The 16174-nt window shown below is 47.3% G+C and overlaps 1 protein-coding gene across 2 annotated transcripts in view; it reads left to right on the plus strand.

The window, feature by feature from the left end:
* Window positions 1–1305: 1305 nt before the first annotated feature.
* The window catches only part of LOC143986453 (vomeronasal type-2 receptor 26-like), a 135776-nt gene continuing 120907 nt past the window's right edge, over window positions 1306–16174 (plus strand). For both annotated transcript variants that reach the window (XM_077484798.1, XM_077484799.1), the window contains exon 1: window positions 1306–1673. In XM_077484798.1, the coding sequence (XP_077340924.1) occupies window positions 1408–1673 (266 nt within the window). In that variant the 5' untranslated portion in view covers window positions 1306–1407. The remainder of the gene's footprint in view (window positions 1674–16174) is intronic.

Consider the following 16174-nt stretch of genomic DNA (forward strand, 5'->3'; position numbering starts at 1 on the left):
GGGGTCAGCTGTCAGCTTAATGCCTAGGTAAGAGGTAGAGTGTTGTGACCAAGGGAGTGGCAAGGTCTCACGCAGATGGTTGGGGGTAGAGGAAGGCAAAGTTATATTAAGCGCTATGGATCTGTGAGGGTTCACCCCAAGTCTAAGACTGTCATGAACTGGTTCAAGGAAGTTTGGGGCAGTTTAGCGGCAGGACAAGAAGAAGAGAATATCATCTTCGGACAGATACAATTAATGAAGTTGTCCACCAAGCTCTACACCCTTAATATTTGGTTAGCTTGAATTCATTGGGCCAAAGGCTCAATAGCCAGGGCAAAAAAGGAGCAGAGACAGAGGTCACTGTAAGTACGGCCAAGAGATCATGTTGAAAGCCTTTCTATTGTCCAACAAGAGAAAATAGGCGGGGGATACATCTTGAGCAGGCTGCGTGTGTCAGAAGAATTGCTCTGTAGACATTATCCTCAGCTTGTTGGAGAGGTATGAAGCCCACTTAGTCGCTGTGGATCAGAGAGGTGATGACAACATTCAAGTAGGTTAATAGGACTTTGGCCACAATTTTGATATCAAGGTTAAGGAGGATGATTATTAGTCTATGAGCTATCATCAGAATGGGGTTTAGGGAGCATGGAAATGATAGCCATCAGGGTATAAAGGGGGAAGGAACATCCATCTAGAAGTGAATTGAAGGCTCCTACTAGCAGCAGTGCTAACAGCATAGAAAACTGTTTGTAATAGGTGACTGTGAAGCCATCTAGACCGGGACGCTTGTTAGACTTCATCGACTTGATCATATTAAGGATCTCCAGTTCTGAGATAGGTTTCTCCAGGTCTACATGCTGGAGCAAGAGTCAGAAGGGTAGTTTTAGAGAAGAGTGCGCTCGCTTGGGCTTCACCATGTTTGCGGAATACTTGGAGTGCTCTTGAAGGATTACTGGAATAGGAGTCTCTGGTGATTTACCAATTTTTGTTGTTGACTTTTGCTAGCAGGGTGTATGTGGGGGTCCAAAAAATGAATTATGAATAACTCGTTCATCCCCAAAAAATGAATTATGGATAACTCGTTCATCCCTATTGGGCTCTCACATTCCATCCTGTGATGTAAAAAATAAAATTTTACCATAAAAACATATTTATTTGATAAGTATACTGTATCTTTAAAAAATGAATAATTCTATCTAACTACTGAAAGTCTGAAAGTGTACTGGATATAAAAATAAAAGAATAAACTAACTATATTAGATCAGCTGCACTGCCTGTTATAGATGTTATATGTTCAGACTGATGTTACTATTCTTCGGTTATTTGTTCTGTAGTGTAAATCAGTGTCAGTCGATGTGTATAAAGCTCCGGTGGTTGTGTCTCCTCCTGGGCAGATCTGCCGGTGGCTGAGAGGATCTGCTGTGTGCCATGAAATGTTCTCCTCTCCTCTGTGTCTGTTATCTGCTGATACTCGTCCTTTTCATCACATACTATGGAGGCGTATGGACCCGGAGCTCAGCACTTCAATGTAGACTTACTATGACAATGCCAAGATTTGAGTATGAATATCACAAGGAAGGAGATATCATTATCGGAGGATTAATCTCTGCTCACGTGCAGAGCGAATATTCTTATCGTTTTGATTTTGGGAGGGAATATATAACTAATCCACCAGGCGGTTATGTGTGTTCAGAGTAAGTCTCTTTTTCCCATATTTGCTCTCTCTGTATAACTTAACAAAGACATTTACATGTTTCATTGTCACTGTAATATTTCATGAACATTTACAGCTGTTTTTACAGATTTTTTATATATTTTCTCATTATTTGGTTACAGTCGGTGTTGCACCGATATACAATGATTACATTTGTCTTCCATCATATTTTATCTTCAGGTCATGCTGGGATTTCTAATAAATAACCATGTCATGTATGTAGTTATGGCTCCTGCAGACTGAAAATCTCAATGGTTCTTTATTGCCAGGAGAGAGGGAGGGAGGGAGGGAGATGTGCTGTCATGTAATAGATGTGTGTATGATCTTCTCCTTATCAGGGCTGATCACCGTAAAGACTATTCACAGAATAGCAATAAGCCAGCCTGGGGAAAACTTTAGATGTGCAAATCAGTGGATCTGACACTTAACAAATACTCGTTGCACGTGAATATTCACCGCAGCTAAATGTGTTTTAAATGACAGCGATTGATTACCCAACGGTGAATGTTTGTGAAAGTCACATGTACTGCTTTATAAATATATATGAATAGGGAACCACTGGGAGAGTATAATTCTCACTTAGGTGTTGCCAACATCCCGAATGTTTGTTTAGTAAGAAAAAACCCTAAGTAAGGGAATGTTTTTAAATCATAAAACATTGTTTATTCAAAAGATTATTTAACCACTACAATACAGGGCACTTTCGCCCCCTTCCTTCCCAGACCAATTTTCAGCTTTCATCGCTCTCGCGCTTTCAGTGACAATTGCACGGTCATGCTACACTGTACCCAAATGACATTTTTATCATTTTGTTCGCACAAATAGAGTTTTATTTTGGTGGTATTTATTCACGACTCCGTTTTTTTTATTTTTTGCGATATAAGCGCAAAAAAAGCGGAAATTTGGAAAAAAAACAATATATTTTTTTTTTCTATTTTAAAAGAAATCCAATAAAATCAAATTTTGTCATAAATTTAAGCCAAAATGTATTCTGCTACATGTCTTTGGTAAAAAAAAAATACCGTTAAGTGTATAATAATTGGTTTGTGTGATCACGGACATATGTACGTAAATGACCATGTACATATGTGTGCAGGTGATCATTGGGACACGTGATTTTAGTGGGACATATGTGGGGGACATTTTTTATTTTATTTGGGGACATGTCTTTTTATTATTTGGGGACATGTGTGTTTTGGGGACATGTGTGTTTTGGGGACATGTGTGGTGACATGTGTGTTTACAATATAGGGTTACACTGGACTGGTGATCAGTTAGTAAAAAGCTGTAAAAACAGCTCCATACTCACTGATCATCAGCCGGCTGCAGCGATCTGCTCTCCTCTCCTCAGCGACGACTTCCGTGTGAGGAGAGAATGAGCCGATTGCCTAGCAACCGGCTGTTTGTTTACATCACATGACGGCCGTGATTGGACACAGCCGTCATGTGATCAGGAGGGCCAATCACAGAGCCCTCCCGCCAATCCGAGATGCGCTGTGTCCGGGTGACACGAGCACATCGGGATCGCGCCGCTGAACGTCCTCTCAGAAGCCGGGTGGGAAGTGGTTAAAGACACATATGTGTTAAATGACAAACATATAAATAATTTATATCGTACAAAATTCATAGAACAATGAATTTATAAAGAGCTAATACAAAACTCAGTAGATGTTAATTTTTCTCCTTTGGCCTGACATGTTTCAGGAAATGAAATCCTTTTCTCAGAGGCATTATAGGAGAGGACGCAAATACATTCTGAAAAAAAAGACAAAACAGCAAATTTAGTATGACATTCAAAGGGGGGTCATCATTATAAAAACTGAGCATGTCCACCATACATACAAATACTGGATTTGTATGCGATTTTTGAAAAGAATATTAAAATTAAAAATTTCATAAAAGAATGCTGCTGTCTGTCCATCGGGAAACACGATGGATTCTGTTTGGGCTCGGCACAGCGCTCACAAGGATCTCCACGCAAAAAAAGCGGTCAAGAAAAATCCTGATATAAAAAGTGGAGAGTATAAATATGCGAAAAGTTGGAATTGTATTGACAATATATAGGTAGATAACCAACAATGTTTAAAACCAGGGCTGGATTAACATAGGAGCTTTTGGAGCTGCAGCTCCAGGCCCCTCCATCAATATAGGCCCATGCCAGTGGCTTATCACTATCTGTAGCCTTCTTGCAGGAAGAGGAGCCCTCTGTGCACTGCACACATGGAGGAGACAAGTGTCAGTCACTGCAGCCGAGTCTTGTCTCTGCAGATGTCCGACTTCTATCACAGGATCTGTTCCACTCACACCGATCCTCTGTGTCTGGGAGCTGTCTGGGGGAGGGGCGCTGATGTTCTCCTCACCAGCAGGAGCCCGGGAGGAAGGACATCTCCCATGCTGTTGACATGAGGTTAGTAAATTTGTTAGGGAGGTGTTGTGCAATTATTGTGCTAGGGGACACACTGCTGCTTCCCCCCATGTAATGTGCTCTCTTGTGCCCAGTGCCCCCCATGTAATGTGCCCAGTGCCCCCCATATAATGTGCTCTCTTGTTCCCAGTGCCACCCATATAATGTGCCCAGTGCCCCCCATATAATGTGCTCTCTTGTTCCCAGTGCCCCCCATGTAATGAGACCAGTGCCCCCCATATAATGTGCTCTCTTGTTCCCAGTGCCCCACATGTAATGTGCTCTCTTGTACCCAGTGCCCCCATGTAATGTGCTCTTGTGCCCAGTGCCCCCCATATAATGTGCTCTTGTGCCCAGTGGCCCCATGTAATGTGCTCTTGTGCCCAGTGACCCCATGTAATGTGCTCTTGTGCCGTGACCCACCATGTCATGTGGCCCACTATGTAATGTGCAGTGCCCACTATGTCGTGCAGTGCCCACCATGTCAAGTGCAGTGCCAACCATGTCATGTCATGTGCATTGCAGTGCCCCCATGTAATGCGCTGCATCCAGTATGTCATTTGCTGTGCATTGCAGTGCTCACTATGTAACATGCAGTGCCCACCATGTCATGTGCTGTACATTGCATTGCTCTTCATGTGATGTGCAGTGCCCACTATGTCATGTGCTGTTCCCACCATGTAATATGCAGTGCCCACCATGTCATGTCGTGTGCCATGCAGTGCCCACCATGTCATGTACTGTGCCATGCAGTGCCTGCCATGTCATATGCAGTGCCCACCATGTCATGTTATGTGCCTCCCAGTGCCCACCATGTCATGTGCAATGCCCACCATGTCATGTGCTGTGCCATGCAGTGATCCCACCATGTAATGTGCAGCGCCCAACATGTAATGTGCTGTTCCATGCAGTGCCCACCACGTCATGTGAAGTTCCCACCATGCAATGTGTTGTGCTCAGCATGTAGTGTGTTGTGCCCACTGTGTAATGTGCTGTGCTGTTCAGCAGTGCCCACCATTTAATATGCCGTTCCTAACATGTAATGTGCAGTTGCATTGCCCACCATGACATGTACTATGCCATGCAGTGCCCACCATGTAATGTGTTGTGCCCACCATGTAATGTGCTGTGCCAGGCAGTGCCCACCATGTAATGTGATGTGTCATACAGTGCCCACCATGTAAATTGCTGTGCAGTGCCCACCATGTCATGTGATGTGTTGTGCCCACCATGTCATGTGCTGCGCCATGCAGTGCCTACCATGTAATGTGCTGTACCCACCATGTAATGTGCTGCACATTGTCCACCATGGCATGTGTCGTGCAGTACCCACAATGAAATGTGCTGTGCAGGGCTCACTCTGTAATGTCATTTAATGTGCTGTGCTCACAATGTAACTGCCTGTACTGTGTCGTGCAGTGCCCACCAATGTGCCCAATGGAATGTGGTGTGCAGGGCTCACCATGTCATGTACGGTGTCCACCATTTAATGTGCTGTGCTCACAATGTAATGTGCTGTGCTGTGCAGTGCCCACCATGTCATGTGGTGTCATTCAGTGCCCACCTTGTTTTGTGCTGTGCAGTGCCCACTATGCCATGTGCAGTACCCAACATATAATATGCTGTGCAGTGCTCACTATGTAATGTGCTCAGCTGTGCCCGCCATGTCATGTGCTGTGCCCACCATATAAGGTCCTGTGCTCACCTTGTGCATGTGCTGTGTTGTGCCCACCATGCAATGTGCTGTGTTGTGCAGGGCTCACCATGTCATGTGCGGTGTCCACCATGTAATGTGTAGGGCTGAAACAACAAATCAATTAATCAACAACTAATCGATTATGAAATTAATCGATTATTATTTTCATAATCGATTAACCAGTTCCCGACCAGCGCACGCCGATGTACGTCGGCAGAATGGCACGGGCAGGCAAATGGGCGTACCTGTACGTCCCTTTAAATTTGCCGCCCTGCCATCGGGAGCACGCGGCCGGCGGCGCACTTTCACGATGGTCAGAACCCCCGTGAGTCCGGTCGCGGGACCCGTGGACTCGATCCCTGCGGGCATACCCGCAATCGTCTCACAGAGCGGCCGAATGAAGAAATGCCATTGTAAACAGCATTTCTCCATTCTGCCTAGCAACTAGTGACGTTGATCTCTGCTCCATGTGATTGGAACAGAGATCAGTGTTCACTAAATTAAAGCCCAACCCCCACACAGTTAGTAACACACCCCTAAGATCACTTAACCCCTACACTGCCACCCACTGGTTAAGCCCTTTACTGCCAGTGTCATTTACACAGGAATCGGTGGATTTATATAGCAGTGATTGCTGTATAAATGACAATGGTCCCAAAAATGTGTCAAAAATGCCCGATGTGTCTGTCATAATGTCACAGTCACAATAAAAATCGCTGATCGATTACTAGTATAAAAAAAAAAAATTAATAAAAATGCCATAAAACTATCCCCTATTTTGTAAACGCTATAACTTTTGTGCAAACCAGTCAATAATCGCTTATTGCGATTTCTTTTTACCAAAAATATGTAGAGGAATACGTATCGGCCTAAACTGAGGGAAAAAATTTTTTTTTTTGATATTTTTGGGGGATATTTATTATAACATGAAGTCTCTCTATTTTGGTTTATAGCGCAAAAAATAAAAACCGCAGGGGTGATCAAATACCCCCCAAAAGAAAGCTCTATTTGTGGGAAAAAAAGGACATCAATTTTGTTTGGGAGCCACGTCGCACGACCGCGCAATTGTCAGTTAAAGCGACGCAGTGCCGAATCGCAAAAAGTGGTCTGGTCTTTGACCAGCAAAATGGTCCGGTCTGTAAGTGGTTAATCGGCCAGTAACATAATGGGGTTAAAAAAAAAAAAAATTAGCCATTTATAGTACAAAAATAGCAAATAATCTCTTCTGTAAATATTACTCACTGTTCTACAGTAAAAAAAAATGAACCCCTTACAGTAGTGATTAGTGATGGACGAACTTCCGACGGGACGTTTCGCGAACGCGAAACGCGAACGGACACAAACGTTCGCGAAAACGACCGTTCGCCGCGGGCTCCATTGACTTCAATGGGAGGCGAATTTCGCAAACCTTTAGGTCGAATTTGCGGCCACGGGGTAATTATTAGGGGGTAGCACGTAGTCCCACCACCTGGACAATAGCATAATACATGTATGAGGTGAATTTGGGATCGATAACTACAAGCATTTTTTTTTTATTTGGGAAATTGTTCTGACAATTCAGGACTATGGAGCTAATGAAGGCAATGGAGGAGAGGGAAGGTCAGGGACCAGGGTAGGCAAACAAGAGGGTGCAGGAGATACAGAGCACTGACAGCAGCACCGTAATACAGAGCACTGACATCAGCACCGTGACATACAGCGCTGACAGCAGCTCCGTGACATACAGCGCTGACAGCAGCTCCGTGACATACAGCGCTGACAGCAGCTCCGTGACATACAGCGCTGACAGCAGCTCCGTGACATACAGCGCTGACAGCAGCTCCGTGACATACAGCGCTGACAGCAGCACCGTGACATACAGCGCTGACAGCAGCTCCGTGACATACAGCGCTGACAGCAGCTCCGTGACATACAGCGCTGACAGCAGCTCCGTGACATACAGCACTGACAGCAGCTCCGTGACATACAGCGCTGACAGCAGCTCCGTGACATACAGCGCTGACAGCAGCACCGTGACATACAGCGCTGACAGCAGCTCCGTGACATACAGCGCTGACAGCAGCTCCGTGACATACAGCGCTGACAGCAGCTCCGTGACATACAGCGCTGACAGCAGCTCCGTGACATACAGCGCTGACAGCAGCTCCGTGACATACAGCGCTGACAGCAGCTCCGTGACATACAGCGCTGACAGCAGCTCCGTGACATACAGCGCTGACAGCAGCTCCGTGACATACAGCGCTGACAGCAGCTCCGTGACATACAGCGCTGACAGCAGCTCCGTGACATACAGCGCTGACAGCAGCTCCGTGACATACAGCGCTGACAGCAGCTCCGTGACATACAGCGCTGACAGCAGCACCGTGACATACAGCGCTGACAGCAGCTCCGTGACATACAGCGCTGACAGCAGCTCCGTGACATACAGCGCTGACAGCAGCTCCGTGACATACAGCACTGACAGCAGCTCCGTGACATACAGCGCTGACAGCAGCTCCGTGACATACAGCGCTGACAGCAGCACCGTGACATACAGCGCTGACAGCAGCTCCGTGACATACAGCGCTGACAGCAGCTCCGTGACATACAGCGCTGACAGCAGCTCCGTGACATACAGCGCTGACAGCAGCTCCGTGACATACAGCGCTGACAGCAGCTCCGTGACATACAGCGCTGACAGCAGCTCCGTGACATACAGCGCTGACAGCAGCTCCGTGACATACAGCGCTGACAGCAGCTCCGTGACATACAGCGCTGACAGCAGCTCCGTGACATACAGCGCTGACAGCAGCTCCGTGACATACAGCGCTGACAGCAGCACCGTAAGCAGCCCCAGGAGGAAGTCAGCACAGCACAGGGATGGTGTGATCCCCTCATAATAAGAACCCCCAGGAGGAAGTCAGCACAGCACAGGGATGGTGGGAGCCCCTCATAATAAGAACACCCAGGAGGAAGTCAGCACAGCACAGGGATGGTGGGAACCCCTCATAATAAGCAGCCCCAGTAGAAATATGACACCGCTCAACCTCTTCAAAGAGGAGGGTAGGGGCATATAGTACGGTGTGCTTTTTTGGGTCAGGGAAGTGAGCCAAATGAATTAAGAAGGTCTGTGTGCTTGATTCCAAAAATTGTTTATAGACATATACATGGTCTACTGATCACATGTGTTGAATTCCTCCGAGATCCATGCCTCATTCATTTTTAGAAATGTGAGGTAGTTAACACTGTGGTGAGCTAGGCGAGTACGCTTATCGGTCACAATCCCCCCTGCTGCGCTGAACGTCCTTTCGGACAGGACACTGGATGAGGGGCAAGCCAACAGTTCGATTGCAAATTGGGCAAGCTCTGGCCAGAGGTCAAGCCTGCCCACCCAGTAGTCTAGGGGTTCATCACTCCTCAGAGCGTCCACATCGGCCGTTAACCCAATGTAGTCGGACACCTGACGGTCTAGGCGTTCCCTGATGCTGGATCCGGATGACACCTGTCGATGGGTCGGCTGAAAGAATGACCTCATATCCGAAGTCACCAACACATCTTCAAACCGGCCTCTTCTTGCAGGCGCTGTTGGATTGGTACCCGCAAATCCTTCTCTGGGAGTGGGAATTGCTCCTCTGCCAGCGCACGCAAAAGCAGAATGCAGCATTTCTCGAAGCAAGGCCTGGAAGTGCTGCATTCTGACAGCCCTCTGCGACGGCGGTAACATTTCCGCCATTTTGTGTTTGTACCGGGGGTCTAAGTACGTTGCCACCCAGTACTGGTCCTTGACCCTCATGCTTTTTATACGGGGGTCCCTATTAAAACACTGGAGCATGAAGGCCCCCATTTGCACTAAAGTGGAAGCGGTGTGGTGGCCTGGCTCCTGCTCATCATCCAGGATAATGTCGTCCTCTTCATTCTCCTCTCCCCATCCTCGCACAACAGGGATCCCAGAAAGGTTTAAAGCATGCTCTTCTTGCTCCTGCTCATCCGCCCCGGCACCATCCTCCTCTGACTCCTCATCAGACTCCTGTTGTTGACTTGTCTCAGATAGAGTAGCCCCCCCTGGGAATTCATCCAGCATTGCGACTTCCTCATCTTCCCGCTCCTGCTCCTCCACAGCCTGATCAATGACACGACGCAATGCACGCTCCAGAAAGAAGGCATAAGGTACCATGTCACTGATGGCGCCATGGCTGCGACTGACCAGTTTGGTGATCTCCTCAAATGGCCGCAGAAGTCTGCATGTGTCGCGCATGAGCAGCCACTGGCGCGGTGAAAAAAAACCCAGCTCCCCAGAACCGTTTCTTTCGCAGAGTTCATACAGGTAGACGTTAACTGCACGTTTCTGCTGGAGCAGCCTATCAAGCATATAGAAGGTTGAGTTCCATCGCGTCGGGCAATCGCAAATAAGACGTCTGACCGGCAGATGGTGTCGCCGCTGAATGTCAGCAAGGCGAGCCATGGCCGTGTAAGATCTTCTGAAATGGGCCGAGATTTTCCTTGCCTGCCGCAAGATGTCCTGGACCCCAGGGTATTTGACAAGGAATCGCTGCACGACCAAGTTTAAGACGTGTGCCATGCACGGCACGTGCGTGATTTTGCCCTGTTTCAATGCGCTAAGCAGATTGGCACCGTTGTCACACACCACTTTACCAACTGTCAAATTGAGCGGTGTTAGCCACTCATCTGCCTGTGAACGCAAAGCTGAAAGGAGTGCCGGGCCAGTGTGGCTCTTTGCTTCCAGGCACAACAGACGCAGCACGGCATGGCAACGTCTCACCTGGCATGTGGAATAGGTTCTGGGGAGCTTGGGCGGTGCAGTGGAAGAGACGCTAGCAGCGGAAAAGGAGGAGGCAGCTGAGGAGGAGAGGGAGGAGGATGGAGTAGGAGGAGGAGAAGAAGAGTCAGGCCTGCATGCAATCCGTGGCGGTAAAACCAAATCTACACGGGTGCCACGGGTTACATGCTTGACGGCCGTCAGAAGGTTCACCCAGTGGGCAGTAAAACTGATATACCTTCCCTGCCCGTGTTTGCTAGACCACGTGTCTGTGGTCAGATGTATCTTGGCACCGACACTGTGTGCCAGAGATACATTCACTTGCCGCTGAACATGGCCATATAGCTCTGGGATGCCCTTCTCTGAGAAATACTTCCTTCCTGGGACCTTCCATTGTGGTGTTCCAATGGCCACAAATTTGCGAAAGGCCTCCGAGTCCACCAGTTTATATGGCAGTAGTTGGCGGGCTATGAGTTCTGACAAGCCAGCCGCCAACCGTTGGGCAAGAGGGTTATCCGGCGTCATCATTTTTTTACGCTCAAACATTAGGCCCACGGAAGCCTGCCTTTTTGCAGAAAAATGTGAGCTTGGCGTGATGGAAGGTGGAGTGGAGGACAATTGTGAGGAGAGAGGAGAAGGAGAAGTAGAAGACGAGGCTGGACGGTGAGAGCCTGCAGTGTGGCTTTGTGTGTTCCGTTGCTCCCACTGGGCTCGGTGATGGCTGCTCATGTGCCTTCTTAAGGCGGTCGTCCCTAGGTGAGTATTGGGCTTACCGCGACTAACGCGTTGACTGCAAAGATTGCAGATGGCAACGCTATTGTCAGCAGCGGACACGTTAAAAAAAGCCCACACTGCGGAGCCATGTGCCGGTGTCCTGGGAGCGCCAGATGTGACCGTACATGGTCGATGACTCGCTCCTGATACATTTGCAGTCTGCTTTGTCCCTGCTGTGCAATGTAAGTCATTGCTGCTTCTCCTCCCTATCTGCTGGTCCATATCTCCCTCTGAACTCCCCTCCTCTTCCTCTCTTGTGGGCACCCACGTGACATCACTAGACACGTCATCATCAACGTCACCTTCCCCACCGCTATAAGTAGAGTAGGCAGCAACACCGGGGACCAACCTCCTCCTTGGGCTGATCTGGGTACTGGCGTCAGACTGCTGAGTAGCGCTTGTTGCTACCTCCTCTTCCTGATCCAATACCAAGAGTGGCTGCGCATCAGAAATGTCCTCTTGATATGGATCGGAAAATAATTCCAGTGACTCAAGCGGAAGGTATGTGGTGGTGGTGGTGGTGGTCGTGTTGTTGGTGGTAGTGTCTTTGGGGGTGCACATAGCAGAGAGTGAAGAAGAGGGTGCAGATCGAGAGGATGAGGAGGGTGCAGAAGAGTAAGGCTGAGCGAGCCACTCAACCAAGTCTGGTGCATCCTTTAAAGTAATTGAACGCACCTTCTGCAACTTCCCACTTTGGCTCAAGCCTGTTGCTCCTGCCCTACCCCTACCACCCCTGCGGAAGGGCCTGCCTCTTCCTCTGCATGTCATTTTTTAAATGACCCTGTGACAAAACTCTTAGTCCCTATACCGCTGAAGGACTGCTGCAGTATAGGTGAGCGGTCAGCAGTGGTGCACGTCAACCCTATCTATTGTGGACCTATAGCGGTCCTTACAGAACAGCAGACTGTACCGCACTCAAGCCTATGTACCGTAGCACCCTATACCAAGTTACCAGTCCTTATAAGAACTTTTGTGGACCAAGCAGGTTGTGTATTAGTGTTTAGCAGACTGTACGTCAGTCCCTATACCGCTGAAGGACTGCTGCAGTATAGGGCAGCGGTCAGCAGTGGTGCACGTCAACCCTATCTATTGTGGACCGATAGCGGTCCTTACAGAACAGCAGACTGTACCGCACTCAAGCCTATGTACCGTAGCACCCTATACCAAGTTACCAGTCCTTATAAGAACTTTTGTGGACCAAGCAGGTTGTGTATTAGTGTTTAGCAGACTGTACGTCAGTCCCTATACCGCTGAAGGACTGCTGCAGTATAGGGCAGCGGTCAGCAGTGGTGCACGTCAACCCTATCTATTGTGGACCGATAGCGGTCCTTACAGAACAGCAGACTGTACCGCACTCAAGCCTATGTACCGTAGCACCCTATACCAAGTTACCAGTCCTTATAAGAACTTTTGTGGAACAAGCAGGTTGTGTGTTAGTGATTAGCAGACTGTACGTCAGTCCCTATACCAATGAAGGACTGCTGCAGTATAGGGCAGCGGTCAGCAGTAGTGCACGGCAACCCTATGTATTGTGGACCGATAGCGGTCCTTACAGAACAGCAGACTGTACTGCACTCAGGCCTATGTACCGTAGCACCCTATACCAAGTTACCAGTCCTTATAAGAACTTTTGTGGACCAAGCAGGTTGTGTGTTAGTGTTTAGCAGACTGTGCGTCAGTCCCTATACCGCTGAAGGACTGCTGCAGTATAGGGCAGCGGTCAGCAGTAGTGCACGGCAACCCTATGTATTGTGGACCGATAGCGGTCCTTACAGAACAGCAGACTGTAACGCACTCAGGCCTATGTACCGTAGCACCCTATACCAAGTTACCAGTCCTTATAAGAACTTTTGTGGACCAAGCAGGTTGTGTGTTAGTGATTAGCAGACTGTACGTCAGTCCCTATACCAATGAAGGACTGCTGCAGTATAGGGCAGCGGTCAGCAGTAGTGCACGGCAACCCTATGTATTGTGGACCGATAGCGGTCCTTACAGAACAGCAGACTGTAACGCACTCAGGCCTATGTACCGTAGCACCCTATACCAAGTTACCAGTCCTTATAAAAACTTTTGTGGACCAAGCAGGTTGTGTGTTAGTGTTTAGCAGACTGTGCGTCAGTCCCTATACCGCTGAAGGACTGCTGCAGTATAGGGCAGCGGTCAGCAGTGGTGCACGTCAACCCTATCTATTGTGGACCGATAGCGGTCCTTACAGAACAGCAGACTGTACCGCACTCAAGCCTATGTACCGTAGCACCCTATACCAAGTTACCAGTCCTTATAAGAACTTTTGTGGACCAAGCAGGTTGTGTATTAGTGTTTAGCAGACTGTACGTCAGTCCCTATACCGCTGAAGGACTGCTGCAGTATAGGGCAGCGGTCAGCAGTGGTGCACGTCAACCCTATGTATTGTGGACCGATAGCGGTCCTTACAGAACAGCAGACTGTAACGCACTCAGGCCTATGTACCGTAGCACCCTATACCAAGTTACCAGTCCTTATAAGAACTTTTGTGGACCAAGCAGGTTGTGTGTTAGTGATTAGCAGACTGTACGTCAGTCCCTATACCAATGAAGGACTGCTGCAGTATAGGGCAGCGGTCAGCAGTAGTGCACGGCAACCCTATGTATTGTGGACCGATAGCGGTCCTTACAGAACAGCAGACTGTACTGCACTCAGGCCTATGTACCGTAGCACCCTATACCAAGTTACCAGTCCTTATAAAAACTTTTGTGGACCAAGCAGGTTGTGTGTTAGTGTTTAGCAGACTGTGCGTCAGTCCCTATACCGCTGAAGGACTGCTGCAGTATAGGGCAGCGGTCAGCAGTAGTGCACGGCAACCCTATGTATTGTGGACCGATAGCGGTCCTTACAGAACAGCAGACTGTAACGCACTCAGGCCTATGTACCGTAGCACCCTATACCAAGTTACCAGTCCTTATAAGAACTTTTGTGGACCAAGCAGGTTGTGTGTTAGTGATTAGCAGACTGTACGTCAGTCCCTATACCAATGAAGGACTGCTGCAGTATAGGGCAGCGGTCAGCAGTAGTGCACGGCAACCCTATGTATTGTGGACCGATAGCGGTCCTTACAGAACAGCAGACTGTACCGCACCCAAGCCTATGTACCGTAGCACCCTAGACAGACCAAGTTACCAGTCCTGATAAAGAGCTTTGTGGAACAAGTGAGTTGTGAATGATTAGCAGACTGCAGCAGAAGGGCAGCAGTCAAGTATAATATTCTTTCTATATTTGGAAGAAAGAATATTATACGTGTACAAGCCTATTACCGTACCACTGATACCAGTCCTGAAAAGAACCTTTGTGGAACTAATAGTAACAGCAAGTCTTTAAAATTATCCTCACTGCCTGACACACTGCTTCCTGCCTGTCCCTATACAAATTGGCAAAAAAGAGTAGGCTGGAACGATTAGCTGGAACAGCTCTTTTGTGGACCTGATAGTAACAGCTAATGATGATGATGATGATGATGATGAAGAAAGACTAATCTGGCTGAGCTGTCCCTAAAATAGCAGCATACAGCGCTCTGTCCCTTTATCTAAACTGACAAAAGAAACTCAGGCTGCTGACCTAACACCTATACCAGTCCTGAAAAGAACTTTTGTGTACCAAATAGCTAGCGTTTTCTCTGTCCCTACTCCACACAGGATCCTTTCCCTACAGTGACAGAAGAAAGAATGTAAAATGGCCACCGGATCGGGTGTATTTATAGGTTAGGGGGAATGTCCAAGTGTCCATGAGCTGTCATGTCTCAATTGGTTGTCCTGTAACACATGATAAACGTGTCACGAAAGGTTAAAGTTCTTGTATACATTAAACACGTAAGTCCGCCGGGGCGAACGACGGAAAAAGGCGTTCGAACCCGCGGACGGCGAAAGTCGGAAATTCGCCGCGAAACGACCGCCGGGCGAACCGTTCGGCCATCACTAGTAGTGATTATCTGCTTTTTTCTACTATAAAGGGCTAATTTTAGTTTTTTTAACCCCATTATGTTAACGTCTTAGATCTGGTTCACATCTCTGTGTTTTTTGGTGCTTTTTGCAGAAATGCTCTACAGTTCATTTCCATGGTTTCCTATGGGACACGTTCACATCTGAAAGGCTCAGGGACTTTTAACGCTTTATTGGTTCAATATACTTCAATGGAGAAGCTGCAGAAAAGCGTGTGATGCAGTTTTGCAGCAATTTGTGTTTTTTAATCTGCCCAAAAAAAGGCAAAAATGCAAATTGCAGTAAAATCACGTGCACAAAAATCAAAACGCACAGCAAAAAGCACTGCAGAAACAAATCAAAAGCAAAAACTGCATAGGTGTGCACCGAGCTTTATGCCGGCCACACGGATCAATTTTCAGATGAGAATATTCAGACGAAAAATCTTTGTACATTCGCTGAATGAAACAATTTTGTTTGAAATTATCACTTGTTTTTAAAATTCTGTTTTTAAAATGGATGTAAATTCTGACCGAAAACCACAAACACTGTCTGAAAATTTCTTTGACTAAGAAGTTTTCTATTTCCAAATTTTCCCGTCACTGTGGTTGAAAATGAACATCAATTTGACCCACTTTTTTTTTTTAACCACTTGACCACTGGCCACTTAAACCCCCTTAATAACCAGACCAATTTTCAGCTTTCGGTGCTCTCACATTTTGAATGACAATTACTCAGTCATGCAACACTGGACCTATATGAAATTGTTGTCCTTTTTTTCACACAAATAGAGCTTTCTTTTGGAGATATTTAATCACCGCTGGGTTTTTTATTTTTTGTGCTATAGAAAAACAAATACAGAAAATTCTGTAAAAAAATTAATTTTTCTTTGTTTCTGTTA

This window comes from Lithobates pipiens, unplaced genomic scaffold, assembly GCF_037356315.1.
Source record: "Lithobates pipiens isolate NorthernLeopardFrog02 unplaced genomic scaffold, aLitPip1_a1.2 Scaffold_160, whole genome shotgun sequence".
Lineage (NCBI taxonomy): Eukaryota > Metazoa > Chordata > Amphibia > Anura > Ranidae > Lithobates > Lithobates pipiens.